This window comes from Hyperolius riggenbachi, chromosome 11 (genome assembly GCF_040937935.1).
Source record: "Hyperolius riggenbachi isolate aHypRig1 chromosome 11, aHypRig1.pri, whole genome shotgun sequence".
Taxonomy (NCBI): Eukaryota; Metazoa; Chordata; class Amphibia; order Anura; family Hyperoliidae; genus Hyperolius; species Hyperolius riggenbachi.
This window is the reverse complement of record NC_090656.1, coordinates 148,664,156-148,679,034: the sequence shown is the minus strand read 5'-3', so window position 1 is coordinate 148,679,034 and position 14,879 is coordinate 148,664,156. Positions and strand designations below refer to the sequence as shown.

Here is a 14,879-nt window from a genome sequence, read left to right as displayed (position 1 = left end):
CAGAAACACCTTCCTCATCATCATCATCATCAGAGTCTGACTCCTCTCCTTCCCCACACGACTCCTCTTCTTCCTCCCCCCCCCCCTCTGTTCTGCCGCAGGTGTTGAGGAAACTTCTGGTTCGGATGAAAATCGCTCCCACGACTCCTCCTGCCGTAACTGTTCTCGTTCACGCTCCTCCACAGCTTTATCCACCACTCTACGCACGGCACGCTCCAGGAAGTAAGCGTAGGGGATCAAGTCGCTGATGGTGCCCTCAGCGCGACTCACCAGTTTGGTCACCTCCTAAAAGGGCTCCATGACCCTGCATGCATTTTGCATCAGTGTCCAGTTGTTGGGCCACAACATCCCCATCTTCCAAGATTGTGTCCTTGTACTGTAATTATACAGGTACTGGGTGACGGCTTTCTCCTGGTCTAGCAAGCGAGAGAACATGAGCAGGGTGGAATTCCAGCGAGTCGGGCTATCGCAAATCAGGCGTCTCACCGGCAAGTTGTTTCTACGCTGAATGTCCGCAAAGCGTGCCATGGCCGTGTAAGACCGCCTGAAATGCCCACACAACTTCCTGGCCTGCTTCAGGATGTCCTCTAAGCCTGGGTACTTGGACACAAATCTTTGCACGACCAGATTCAGCACATGTGCCATGCAGGATATATTTGTCAGCTTTCCCAAATTCAACGCGGAAATGAGGTTGCTGCCGTTGTCACACACCACATTGCCGATCTCCAGCTTGTGCCGGGTCAGCCATTGCTCCACCTGTTTGTTAAGAGCAGCCAGGAGAGCTGCTCCAGTGTGACTCTCCGCTTTGAGGCAAGACATGTCTAAGACTGCATGACACCGTCGTACCTGGCATGCAGCATAGGCCCTGGGGTGCGGGAGCTGTGTAGCTGGAGAGGAGATCACAGCACCAGCCGAGGAGGAGGAGGATGACGACAGCGAAGAGGATGTAGCAGGCAGAAAGGAGGTGGCAGGAGGCCTGCCTGCAAGCCGTGGAGGTGTGACAAGTCAGTCCGCTGCGAAGCCACGTACTCCCTGCTTGCTGCCATCGGTCACCAGGTTGACCCAATGGGCTGTGTGCATAATGTAGTGGCCCTGCCCGTGCTTGGCAGACCAGACATCATTGGTCAGGTGGACCCTTGACCCACCACTCTTCGCAATAGATGACACCACTTGCCTCTCAACTGCACGGTACAGTTTGGGTATGGCCTTTTGTGAAAAATAATTGTGGCCTGGTATCTTTCACTGTGGTGTACCAATGGCCACAAACGTACAGAAAGCCTCTGACTCCACCAGCTTGTATGGTAATAGCTGGCGAGCTAATAGTTCCGCCACGCCAGCTGTCAGATGCCGGGCAAGAGGGTGAATGGCAGACATTTGCTTCTTACGCTCAAATACTTCCTTCACGGACAGCTGGGTACGGCTGTGGGCAGAGGTGGTGTGGAGGAGGGTGGCTGTGAAGGTGCAAGGGAGAAAGCGGATGAAGACGATGCACCGGAAGGAGGAAGAGGAGAAGGAGGGTGGCTTGTCTTTTGGGTGCTGCTTTTCCTCAGGTGTTCTTGCCATAGCTAATTGTGCCTTTTCTCCAGGTGCCTTTGTAATGCACTTGTCCCTATGTGAGAGTTGGCCTTTCCACGGCTCAATTTTTGCTGGCAGAGAGAACATATGGCTTTGCTCCGATCTGAGACACACATGTTAAAAAATTTCCAAACCGCTGAGCCACCCTGGGGTGATGGCGCTACGGTGGCATCAGCAGCTGACGTTGAAGGGCATTTTGGCTGGGTCTCCAGCTGTTTCTGAGGATGAGCTCCCTCTGCTTCTATCATGGAGTCGTCTCCTCCTACTCCTCTCTTACTTCCCCTCTGAACTGTCCCCCTGGTCATCTCCTCTACTGGGAACATACCTGGCATCCGTATAATCGTCATCATAATCCTCCTGCTCAGCTTTGCTTTCCTCAGACACCTCCACAACTGCACCAACTTCAGGTGGTTCATCATCCCCGTCCTCACACGTTACGTCCATACTATTGCCACCTAACTCAGATGTATGAGGTGGTGTACCTGTGCCTTCTTCTTATTGTTGCAGTAGTGGCTGTGAATCAGTGATTTCACCACCACCACCACCAAATAACTCCTGCGAAGTGTCAAATGCAGCGGATGTGGTGCTTGTACTAGCGCTGGTGGCACTGGCTGCGGGAGATGAGGTGTTCTGTGTTAAATAGTCAAGCACGTCCTGATCTTGGGAAGTGATGGCACGTGCCTTCTTCTGAGCACTGTATTTTGGGCCAGGTCCGCACGAAATCACAGCAACACCACCTCGCACAGACCCGCCGGTGCCAGGTGGCCTTCCTCTGGGTCTGCCGCCCTCTACTTCTTCCTCTACCTGGTTTGTCCATTTTGTCCATCTCGGGGGATGCTAGGTATATGCAGTGAGGTGGGTTCACTGAACAGTAATGGTAGTTATATGCAGTGAGGTGGGTTCACTGAACAGTAAAGGTAGTTATATGCAGTGAGGTGTGTTCACTGAACAATAAAGGTAGTTAGATGCAGTGAGCTGGGTTCACTCAACACAACAGGTAGTTAGATGAGGTGGGTTCACTGAACAGTAAAGGTAGTTATATGCAGTGAGGTGGGTTCACTGAACAATAAAGGTAGTTATATGTAGAGGTGGGCCAAACGGTTCGCTGGCGAACGGTTCCAGGCAAACCTCGGGTGGTTCGCCTTCGCCGGCGAAGGCGAACTTTCCTGGAAGTTCGATTCGCCCCATAATGCTCTATTGGTTTGCCCCCATAGTGCACCATTAGGGTCAACTTTGACCCTCTACATCACAGTCAGCAGGCACATTGTAGCCAATCCCAGCTACACTCAGCCTTGGAGCCCCACCCTCCCTTATATAAGGCAGGCTCCGGCGGCGATTAGACTCACTCGTGTGCCTGCTGCTAGTGAGAATAGGGCAAGCTGCTGCAGACTTGTTCTCCTAGGGAAAGATTGGTCAGGCTCTTGGCTTGTTAACTTGCTCCTGGCAGAATCTAATTGCTGAAATAGCACCCCTCATTCAACAGCTCTTTTCAGAGCTAATCCTGTTGTGTATTTTTTTTTTATGTGTGTCAAACTGACACTTGTGTTGCAATGCTTAGACAGCATTGCTAATTCATACTGTGTGTGTGCCACTGCCAGCAGCCCAGCCAGCAGCAGCACATTCAGTGACTACCTGTGTGTGTGACAGGGTCAGGGAGCTGCACATTGTACTACCCAGTACTGCATATATCTACTACTAGTACCTGTTGTGTTGATTGAACTCACCTCTCTGCTTATAACTACCTTTGTTGAGTGAACTCACCTCACTGGATATAACTAGCTGTTGTGTTGAGTGAACTCACCTCACTGCATATAACTACCTTTGTTGAGTGAACTCACCTCACTGCATATAACTAGCTGTTGTGTTGAGTGAACTCACCTCTCTGCATCTAACTACCTTTGTTGAGTGAACTCACCTCTCTGCATATAACTAGCTGTTGTGTTGAGTGAACTCCCCTCTCTGCATATAACTACCTTTGTGTTGAGTGAACTCACCTCTCTGCATATAACTACCTTTTGTCTTCAGTGAACTCACCTCACTGCATATAACTAACTTTGTTGAGTGAACTCACCTCTCTGCAAATAACTACCTTTGTGTTGAGTGAACTCACCTCACTGCATATAACTACCTTTGTTGAGTGAACTCACCTCTCTGCATATACCTAGCATCCCCCCGAGATGGACAAAATGGACAAACCAGGTAGAGGAAGAGGTAGAGGCAGACCCAGAGGAAGGCCACCTGGCACCGGCAGGTCTGTGCGAGGTGGTGTTGCTGTTATTTCGTGCGGACCTGGCCCAAAGTACAGTGCTCAAAAGAAGGCACGTGCCGTCACTTCCCAAAATTGTGAGGACGTGCTTGAGTATTTAACACAGAACACCTCATCTCCCGCAGCCACCCGCGCTACAACAAGCACCACATCCGCTGCATTTGACACTTCACAGGAGTTATTTGGTGGTGGTGAAATCACTGATTCACAGCCACTACTGCAACAACAAGAAGAAGGCGCAGGTACACCACCTCATATGTCTGAGTTAGGTGGCGATAGTATGGACGTAACATGTGAGGAGGGGGATGATGAAGCACCTGATGTTGGTGCAGTTGTGGAGGTGTCTGAGGAAAGCAAAGCTGGGTAGGAGGATTATGACGACGATTATACGGATGCCACGTATGTTACCAATAGAGGAGATGACCAGGGGGACAGTTAAGAGGGGGAGCCAGAGATGAGCAGGAGGAGAAGAGTCCATGAAAGAAGCAGATGGAGCTTGTCCTCAGAAACAGCTGGGGGCAGTGTCCGGCGCCATGTATCGCCAGCTATGGACAGCCAGCCAACATGTCCTTCAAGGTCAGCTGCTGATGCCACCATAGTGCCATCTCCCCAGGGGGGCTCAGCGGTTTGGAAATGTTTTAACGTGTGTACCTCAGATAGAAGCAAAGCCATCTGTTCTCTCTGCCTCCAAAAATTGAGCCGTGGAAAGGTCAACACTCACGTAGGGACAAGTGCCTTACAAGGGCACCTGGAGAAAAGGTACAAACAGCAATAGGAAGAACACCAGAGGAAAAGCAGCACCCAAAAGACAAGCCACCCTCCTTCTCCTCTTCCTCCTTCAGGTGCACCGTCTTCATCCGCTTTCTCCCTTGCACCTTCACAGCCACCCTCCTCCACACCGCCTCTGCCCTTGAACGGTTCCTGCTCCTCTGCCCACAGCAGTAGCCAGGTGTCCGTGAAGGAAGTCTTTGAGCGGAAGAAGCCCATTTCTGCCAGTCACCCTCTTGCCCGGCGTCTGACAGCTGGCGTGGCGGAACTATTAGCTCGCCAGCTATTACCATACAAGCTGGTGGAGTCAGAGGCTTTCCGTAAATTTGTGGCCATTGGGACACCGCAGTGGAAGATACCAGGCCGCACTTATTTTTCACGAAAGGCCATACCCAAATTGTACCGTGCAGTTGAGAGGCAAGTGGTGTCATCTCTTGCGAAGAGCGTTGGGTCAAGGGTCCACCTTACTACGGATACCTGGTCTGCCAAGCACGGGCAGGGCCGCTACATTACGTACACAGCCCATTGGGTCAACCTGGTGACTGATGGCAAGCAGGGAGTATGTGGTTGCGCAGCGGACTGACTTGTGACACCTCCACGGCTTGCAGGCAGGCCTCCTGCCACCTCCTCTCTTTCTCCTCCTGCTACATCCTCTTCGCTGTCATCCTCCTCCTCCTCCTCCTTGGCTGAGTGGCAGTTCAACTCTAGTGGTGCTGCCATCTCCTCCTCTCCAGCTACACAGCCCCATCTCCCCAGAACCTACGCTGCATGCCAGGTACGACGGTGTCACGCCATTTTAGACATGTCTTGCCTCAAAGCGGAGAGTCACACTGGACCAGCTCTCCTGGCTGCTCTTAACAAAGAGGTGGAGAAATGGCTGACCCCGCACCAATTGGAGATCGGCAACGTGGTGTGACAACGGCAGCAATCTCATTTCCACGTTGAATTTTTGATAAAGCCGACACATGTACCCTGCATGGCACATGTGCTGAATCTGGTCGTGCAAAGATTTGTGTCAAAGTACCCAGGCTTAGAGGACGTCCTGACGCAGGCCAGGAAGTTGTGTAGGCATTTCAGGCGGTCTTACACGGCCATGGCATGCTTTGCGGACATTCAGCGTAGAAACAACTTGCCGGTGAGACGCCTGATTTGCGATAGCCCGACTCGCTGGAATTCCACCCTGCTCATGTTCTCTTGCCGGCTAGACCAGGAGAAAGCCGTCACCCAGTACCTGTATAATTACAGTAGAAGGACACAATCTGGGAAGATGGGGATGTTGTGGCCCAACAGCTGGACACTGATGTGAAATGCATGCAGGACGATGAAGCCGTTTGAGGAGGTGACCAACCTGGTGAGTCGCGCTGAAGGCACCATCAGCGACTTGATCCCCTATGCTTACTTCCTGGAGTGTGTGGTGGATGAAGCTGTGGAGGAGCGTGAACAGGAACAGTTACGGCAGGAGGACTCGTGGGAGCGATTGTAATCCGAACCAGATGTTTCCTCGACACCTGCGGCAGCACAGTGGGGGGAGGAGGAGGAAGAGGAGGAGAGGAGTCAGACTCAGATGAGGATGAGGAAGTTGTTTCTGTAGAGGAGGAAGATGTGGCGGCAGAAGAACAACCGCAGCAGCCGTCACAGGGGGCTTCTGCTGCTCTACGTTCCCGTGGTATTGTTCGTGGCTGGGGGGAGGAAGAGGAGTTGCGTGACATCACTGAGGAAGAGCTAGAGGAGTTGGAGAGTACGTCTGGATCCAACTTTGTGCATATGGCCTCTTTCATGTTGTCCAGTCTGTTGAGGGACCCCCGTATCAAAAAACTCAAGGGGAATGACCTGTACTGGGTGGCCACGCTACCTGACCTTCAGTACAGGCACAAAGTGGCAGACCTGTTATCAACTCAACACAAGGCGGAAAGGATGCAGCACTTGCAGAACAAGCTGTCAATGATGCTTTACAATGCTTTTAAGGGTGATGTGACAGCACAACGCAATCAAGGTACCACTGGCAGTAATCCTCCTCCTCCCAAGTCCACGCAGGCAAGGACAGGACGCTCCAGCGATCTCGGGGTGATGTCGGACATGCGGACATACTTTAGTCCAACGCCTCGCTGTAGCCCTTCCGGATCCACCTTCCACCAACGCTTGGACCGGCAGGTAGCCGGCTACCTGGCCTTAAGTGTGGATGTAGACACTGCGAGCAGCGACGATGAACCCTTGGTCTACTGGGTGCGCAGGCTTGACCTGTGGCCAGAGCTGTCCCAATTTGCCATCCAACTTCTCTCTTGCCATGCCGCAAGCGTCCTGTCAGAAAGGACCTTCAGTGCAGCTGGAGGCATTGTCACTGAGAAGAGAAGTCGCTTAAGTCACAACAGTGTTCAGTACCTCACCTTTATCAAAATTAACGAGGCATGGATCCCGGAGGGCTACTGCACGACCAAAGACTAAGTCAGTCCCCACACACAGCGTCTCTGCCTGCAGGCCGCTTGACTGCCTTCTTCGCCACCACCAACAGGGTCCAGGACTCTAGGCGGATTCCATAATTTTTAAGGCCGCTGCTAGCAGCGGCCGCTATACTAATTTTTCTGCTGCGTGTACATGCCTGCCTAATTTTTATGGCTGCACTGCTGGCGGCTGAAACAACAAAAAAAAGGCATGTACATGCATAGCCGGCCTTTGATATGAGCGACCAGAGCGGTCGCTCAGGGCGCCAGCTTCCAAGGGGCGCCTATAGCTGGTTGCTCATACTGAGGGCACCTACACCTGATTTCCTGTACTGAGGGTACCTATAGCTGGCTACCTTTACTGAGGGCTCCAACACCTGGCTACCTATACCGGAGGCACCTATGCCTGGCTACCTATGGGGGGATGGAGACCTTTACCTGACTTTCTATACTGGGGGTACCTGTGCTTGGCAACCTATATTGAGGGCACCTACACGAGATCCTATACTGGGGGCACCTATACCTGGCTACCTACCTATACTGAGTCTGAGGGCGTTTTTTTTTGGGGGGGGGGGGTGCACTGCGGCTATAACATGTGGTGCAAATTGTCAGTGCTGTGCTATCATTCTAAATGGGGGGGTGGGGGCAGCTAACTGTCCCACTGATTGTTTTTATTAATATTCCTGAAAGGTTCTAGCCTTCATCCCTAAGTGTATTCAGGATAATGCACTATTTCTATCCATTTTGTGGGTATTAGTATTTATCTATTATACATTTGTGATGTGACACAGAGATCTGATGTGTCACAACGTCAAAAAGGTTGGGAACCACTGTTCTAGGATATATCTCAGGAGCAAAGGGGAATTGCATATGGTCCTGTGTGTGTGTGTATACGTGCGTGCGTGCGTGTATATGCACGTGGGAAGAGGATGAGGGGGGGGGGCACAAAAATCAGGTTTCGCTCAGGGCGCTGTGAAACCTAAGGCCGGCCCTGTGTACATGTGCCCATCCCCCTTCATGATCATTACCTTGCCGCGGTGAAGGGGCTTGCATATCACAATGAAGCTATGACCGCCGGCTATATGAGTGTCTCGGGTAGGGGTGGCAAAGATAATAAGGTCGTTGTTTCATTGTGGTCAGACCAAATTTTATCAGCTGGACAGTCACTGTTCTGTCATTCTGCTACATCAGCAGGGCGACCATATGGGCTGTAAAGCCACCGTCCCCTGCACTCTCATCATCGTGCGCACCAGTCCAGCACTGCCGTCACTACACAAATGGCTGTTTGCATTCACTGCATACCTTTCACTGCATCTGTGACTGCACATTGTGTTATACCTGGCAGTCAGTGCATAACATAACTTGCACTTGAATGGATGGCAGACTTGCCCTCCATAACTGATTCCCGTTAAAGGATTTAAAGTTGATTCATTACAATTAGGGCCTCAAAAGTCCTCCTGAGTCCTTTATTGTTATTTTTGGTCACTACTTCGGGGCGGGCATGCCTTCCTGCTGCCCTCCTTGCCTGGATGTGTGGTGGTAGCCGTTTGTTAGGCTACAACTCTGGACCGCAATCACACCAGGAAGGGTTCCCCCGCCATTACCCATGGTCAGTGGTCACACAATGGCAGACTTGACCTCCATAACAGATTCTCGCCGGTTGACCAACCTGGTGAATCGCAGTGAAGGCACCATCCGACTTGCCCTCCATAACTGATTCCCGTTAAAGGATTTAAAGTTGATTCATTACAATTAGGGCCTCAAAAGTCCTCCTGAGTCCTGTATTGTTATTTTTGGTCACTACATCGGGCGGGCATGCCTTCCTGCTGCCCTCCTTGCCTGGATGTGTGGTGGCCGTTTCTTAGGCTCCAATTCTGGAACGAAATAGAAACTGGATTCCCCGGCCATTACCCGTGGTCAGTCACCATGGTACTGAGGATATAGTACCATCTACAGTTTCACACAATTGAAAAAAATGGCAAACTTGCCCTCCATAAAACATTCTTGGCAAATTCTTTCGACTTGGTTTGTCTTCCGCTGGGTCAAGGGTCCATCTGACCATAGATGCCTGGTCTGCAAAGCACGGTCAGGGCAGGTACAGCATGGGTCTCAGCAGGCTCCCACTTCCGACCAGAATCGAACCTTGATTCCCCCACCATTACCCATGATGACAATGGCAGACTTGCCCTCCATAACTGATTCCCGTTAAAGGATTTAAAGTTGATTCATTACAATTAGGGCCTCAAAAGTCCTCCTGAGTCCTGTATTGTTATTTTTGGTCACTACCTCGGGGCGAGCATGCCTTCCTGCTGCCCTCCTTGGATGTGTAGTGGTAGCCGTTTCTCAGGCTCCACACCGGATTTCATCCCTCATTCCCTGGCCATTGCCCGTGGTAACAAATGGCAGACTTCACCGCCTCCATATGATTCTCGTGAAAGGAATGTGGTGTCATCTTTGCCCCCCATAACTGGTTTTAAAATACATTCATTTCAAATACAGCAAGCCCTCGATAGTCCTCCTGTATTGTTATTTTTGGTCACTGCCTTGGGGCGGGCATGCCTTCCTGCTGCCCTCCTTGGATGTGTAGTGGTAGCCATTTCTCAGGCTCCACACTGGATTCCATCCCTCATTCCCCACCCATTACCCTGGGGCACAAATGGCAGACTTCACCGCCTCCATATGATTCTTGTGAAAGGAATGTGGTGTCCTCTTTGCCCGCCATAACTGGTTCTCTTTAAAGGATTTAAAGTACATTCATTTCAAATACAGCAAGCCTTCGATAGTCCTCCTGTATTGTTATTTTTGGCCACTACCTCGGGGCGGGCATGCCTTCCTGCTGCCCTCCTTGGATGTGTAGTGGTAGCTGTTTCTCAGGCTCCACACCGGATTCAAACCCTCCTTCCCCGGCCATTACCCGGGGTCACAATGGCAGACTTGCCTGCCTCCATATGATTCTCATTGTAGCGGTACTGAACAAGTACACAGCAAGTAGAAAATGTAATAAAAAAAAAAAAAAGCAAGCTTTTTAACAATGCTATGGAAAGTTGATAAGGCAGTCACACATTACCCGACATCACTGGGTGACGAAGAGCAATCTCGCCATGTTGCGCAGTAGTCCAGCACGGCCGTCACTACACAAACAGCTGCTTGCGGTGCGTAACACAGTGAGTTTGGTGTGTCAGTGTGAACTGTGAAGCAGTACACTAATTACACTACCTGATTGATGTATACACATGCAAGATGTTTTAAAGCACGTTAGGCCTGCAATTTAGCATTCAATGGGATTTCTGCCCATAAAACGCTGCTTTGCGTCAAATCCAGATTTTTCCCTGGGACTTTTGCCGTCTATCCCACTACGCCTTGCCCCCCTCCAGGGGTTAGACCCCTTGAAACATCTTTCCCATCACTTTTATGGTCAGCATAAGTGTTTCTAGTTTTCCAAGTTCACCTCCCCATTGAAGTCTATTGCAGTTCACGAAAGTTTGCATGAACCGAACCTTCCGCGGAAGTTTGCGAACAGGGTTCGCGAACCAAACATCGGAGGTTCGGCCCATCTGTAGTTATATGCAGTGAGGTGGGTTCACTCAACACAACAGGTAGTTATATGCAGTGAGCTGGGTTCACTCAACACAACAGGTAGTTATATGCAGTGAGGTGGGTTCACTGAACAATAAAGGTAGTTTGATTGCAGTGAGGTGGGTTCACTCAACAGTAAAGGTAGTTATATATGCAGTGAGCTGGGTTCACTCAACACAACAGGTAGTTAGATGCAGTGAGCTGGGTTCACTGAACAGTAAAGGTAGTTAGATGCAGTGAGGTGGGTTCACTCAACACAACAGGTAGTTATATGCGGTGAGCTGGGTTCACTCAATAGAAAGCTAGGTATATGCAGTGATGAGGTGGGTTAAGTAAACACAACAGGTACTGGGTATATGCAGTACTGGGTAGTACAATGTGCAGCTCCCTGTCACGCACACAGGTAGTCACTGAATGTGCTGGGTTGCTGGCAGTGGCACACACAGTATGAATTAGCAAGCCTGTGTCTGCAACAAAAGTGTCAAAAAAAAGAACAGGATTAGCTCTGAAAAGAGCTGTTGAGGGGTGCTATAAAAGCAATAAAAATCAGCCAGGAGCAAGCTAAGCAGCCAAGAACCTAACTAATCTGTCCCTAGGAGAACAATCTGCAGCAGCTCGCCCTAGTCTGTCTAATAGCAGGCAAACGAGTGACTCTAATGGCCGCCGGAGGCTGCCTTATATAAGGGGGGGGGCTCCAGGGCTTAGTGTAGCCTGAATGGCTACAATGTGCCTGCTTACTGTGGTGCAGAGGGTCAAAGTTGACCCTCATAGTGCATTATGCGGCGAATCAAACTTCCGCAAAAGTTCGCCTGGTACAGGCGAACGCGAACCACCTAAGTTCGCCTGGAACCGTTCGCGGGCGAACCGTTCGCTACATCTCTAGCAATAGACTTCAATGGGGAGGCGAACTTTGAAAACTAGAAACACTTATGCTGGCCACAAAAGTGGTGGAAAAGATGTTTCAAGGGGTCTAACATCTGAGTTTTTGCATGGATGAGTGGAATAGACGCCAAAAGTACCGGGGAAAAATCTGGATTTGACACAAAGCAGCGTTTTAAGGGCAGAAATCACAATGAATGCTAAATTGCAGGCCTACAGTGCCTTAAAACATCTTGCATGTGTATACATCAATCAGGGAGTGTAATTAGAGTACTGCTTCACACTGACACACCAAACTCACTGTGTAACGCACCGCAAACAGCTGTTTAGTGCGTAGTGACGGCCGTGCTGGACTGGTGCGCAGAATGGCCAGATTCTCTTCCTCACTCAGTGATGTCAGGTAATGTCTGACTGCCTTATCAACTTTCAATGGTTCTTTCTCTACCATTGTTAAAGCTTACATCTATTTTTTTAAATACTTGTTCTGCTTGCTGAGAAAGAAAGAAGAACCGAGAGCCCAATATGGTGTAGTATGTACAGGCAAAAAGGGGTAATTGAAACGAGTATAAATGAAATACTCACAAACCAGGGTTACCTCCAGGCAACCACTGTATAGGCAGGTGAGGAGATTAGCCTGTCCCCACTCAGGATTAAGAAGTCGCTCTCTGTAGATATGAAGAAGATGGGGTATCCCCCTCCACCAAGGGTGGATGTTAGACGTATAGTATACGAAAACAGAGGCGCCAACAGGATAAAAACACTGTTTAAAATCTATAAAATTGCTTAGGAGGCAGTGGTGGACTTACCCCCTACAAGCAGGCACAACGACTGTGCTTGTACCCCCTACAAGCAGGCACACTCCAGGGTTAGCTTGCAACGCGTTTCGCAGGTCAAGCCCGCTTCATCAGGCAAATACAGGAGGGAGTACACAGCAGTATGTCCGGGTAGAACCTAGAAGACTGAGGCGCCAGGTTCTACCCGGACATACTGCTGTGTACTCCTTCCTGTATTTGCCTGATGAAGTGGGCTTGACCTGCGAAACGCGTTGCAAGCTAACCCTGGAGTGTACCAATAAATTTAACCTGTTTTGAATACACAGTCGTTGTGCCTGCTTGTAGGGGGTAAGTCCACCACTGCCTCCTAAGCAATTTTATAGATTTTAAACAGTGTTTTTATCCTGTTGGCGCCTCTGTTTTCGTATACTATATTGTTCTGCTTGCTGTTCAGTACCTGCAATGAGAATCTTATGGAGGGCAAGTCTGCCATTGCGAGTGACCACGGATAATGGCCGGGGAATCCTGGTTTGATTCCGGTCTGGAGTGGGAGCCTAGGAAATGGCTACCACCCCCGCACATCCAAGGAAGGCAGCAGGCATGGAATGCATGTCCCGAGGTAGTGACCAAAAATAACAATACAGGAGGACTTTTGAGGCCCTGCTGTATATGTGAAATGAATCAACTTTAAATCCTTTAACGAGAATCCGTTATGGATGGCAAGTCTGATGGTGTCTTCAGTGCGACTCACCAGGTTGGTCACCTCCTCAAGGAGGTGAGAATCTGTTACGGGGGGCAAGTCTGCCATTGTGAGTGACCATGGGTAATGGCCGGGGAATCAGGGTTCTATTCCGGTACAGAGTGGGAGCTTGAGACCCATGCTGTATAAGTAATGTACCTGCCCTGACCGTGCTTTGCAGACCAGGCATCTGTGGTCAGATGGACCCTTGACCCAGCGCAAGACGAACAAAATCGAAAGCATTTGCCAAGAAAGCAGGGCCTGGATTAGGGAGTGAAGCGGACTCAGGAGGGCCCCCATGATAGGGCTAGCCTCCTGTCCAGCAGAGCAGGGGTTAAGTTTTCAGGAGGGAGGGGGCTGAATAGGAGAGTCAGGCGGAGCTGCAGGGGAAGGAAGCTGAGTGTGGGTAGTGAGAGGAAAGGGAGGAGCTAGGTAGCGTGCAGGGAAGAAGGAAAGTGAAAGTGTGTGGCTGCTTCTTCTCCCTGGCTTCTCGATGGCTTCCCCGGCAGGCGAGATGGAGGACGTGGATCACCTGCTCGCTCTAGTCAGGCGCGAGGCGGCAGAGCGGGGACCACAGTGGGTCGCCCAGCAGGTCGAGGCAATGGCGGCGGGCGGCAGCGGCATGCAATCTGGCAGGGTGAGTGCGCGCATATCCAGGCCGCCGGAGCGGCTGAGTCCCAGCGCATCACCCAGGGGCATGAGAAGGAGCGGCAGCCCCATGCAGGCATCCCCTGCTCCCCCACCTAAGAAGGGCAGCACGGCAAAGAAAAAGGGACCCGGCGCAAAACAGCTTGGTGGGACGGAGGCAGCAGAGGCCCCACGAGCGCAGAGGCCTAAGAGGGGGCAGCAACCACAGGCGCAGGGAGAGCGGCAGAACGCAGCAGCTTCATCCGGGCGAAGTGGCCACAGGCAGAGCAATGGGAGCGCAGCAGGACACATGGATCAGCGCACTGACCCTGGTGCATCCACCTCCAGTCAGGCCAGGGCTCAGCAGAAGCCCAAGAAGGGGGCGAGCAAAAAGGGCCAGGCTGCAGCAGCGCCGGCGAGGCGTCACAGAGACAGGTCCAGCAGCTCTGATGATGGTGATGGAAGTACGACTGCCAGCCCCGGCAGGCCCCCATCCACCTCGCCACCTCGCCACAGCGACGCGCCCAGGGCCAGCGAGGGTGCAGGACACAGAGGGTCGAGCAGAGGGCAGCCAGCGGATGGCGTGCGCACCAGCGACAGACATGAGGCGATACAACAGAGGAGTCCCGGACACAGGCCCTGATGAAGCTTGGTGACGCCAAGCGAAACTAGTCGGTGATTGGTCGCTGCCACCCAGTCCACTGACCTCTGATCCATTAGGCGGTGACGCGTTGGGAACTCCGAGAGAGCGCGTGGAGGTTGGCGTCCCGTGTCAGAATATTCTGACCACCCAGAGAGGACCCTGCGCAAAGCGCAAAACGCCTGTGCTGGAGGACATCCTGGGGAAAACGAAGGATAGGAGAGGCCAGCCATATGTGCTAGATGCTAATGTGCACACGCGCTGTGTCGGCTCCCCAGCAGAACAAACTGGGTCTGCAACGCCTATAGATCTCACGCCGGATCACACTCCTCAGCGGGGGGCCCCCACTGGACTACAGCATTTACAGCCTGCCCGAGCGGCTGGATTAAGATAGCCAGGTGAAGTGCACCAGCTCTGATGGACATTTGGAGTTCGTGAGTATGAAGTGCAAGGTTACTAGGCATGTTGGCTGTTCTGAATGAAACTTCCTTGCGTCTATTCGGGCAATGCTGAACTGCTTTGTTGATGCTTGCTTTATATATGCTGCTTCCCTATTTTTGCTGTCTGCCAACTGCTCAAGGCTTCATTGACGGACAAT

At 51.5% G+C, this 14,879-nt stretch overlaps 1 protein-coding gene across 1 annotated transcript; it reads left to right on the top strand.

Annotated features, from left to right (window-relative positions):
- The first annotated feature begins 13,507 nt into the window (after positions 1-13,507).
- LOC137537890 (brain acid soluble protein 1-like) lies at positions 13,508-14,284 on the top strand. Its single transcript, XM_068259834.1, has one exon. The coding sequence runs from the start codon at positions 13,508-13,510 to the stop codon at positions 14,282-14,284; it is 777 nt and encodes a 258-aa protein (XP_068115935.1).
- Positions 14,285-14,879: the final 595 nt, after the last annotated feature.

What these genes read in the sequence shown, in the direction of transcription:
- LOC137537890 (XM_068259834.1), top strand. Translation starts at nt 13,508, where the DNA reads ATGGCTTCCCCGGCAGGCGAGATGGAGGACGTGGATCACCTGCTCGCT.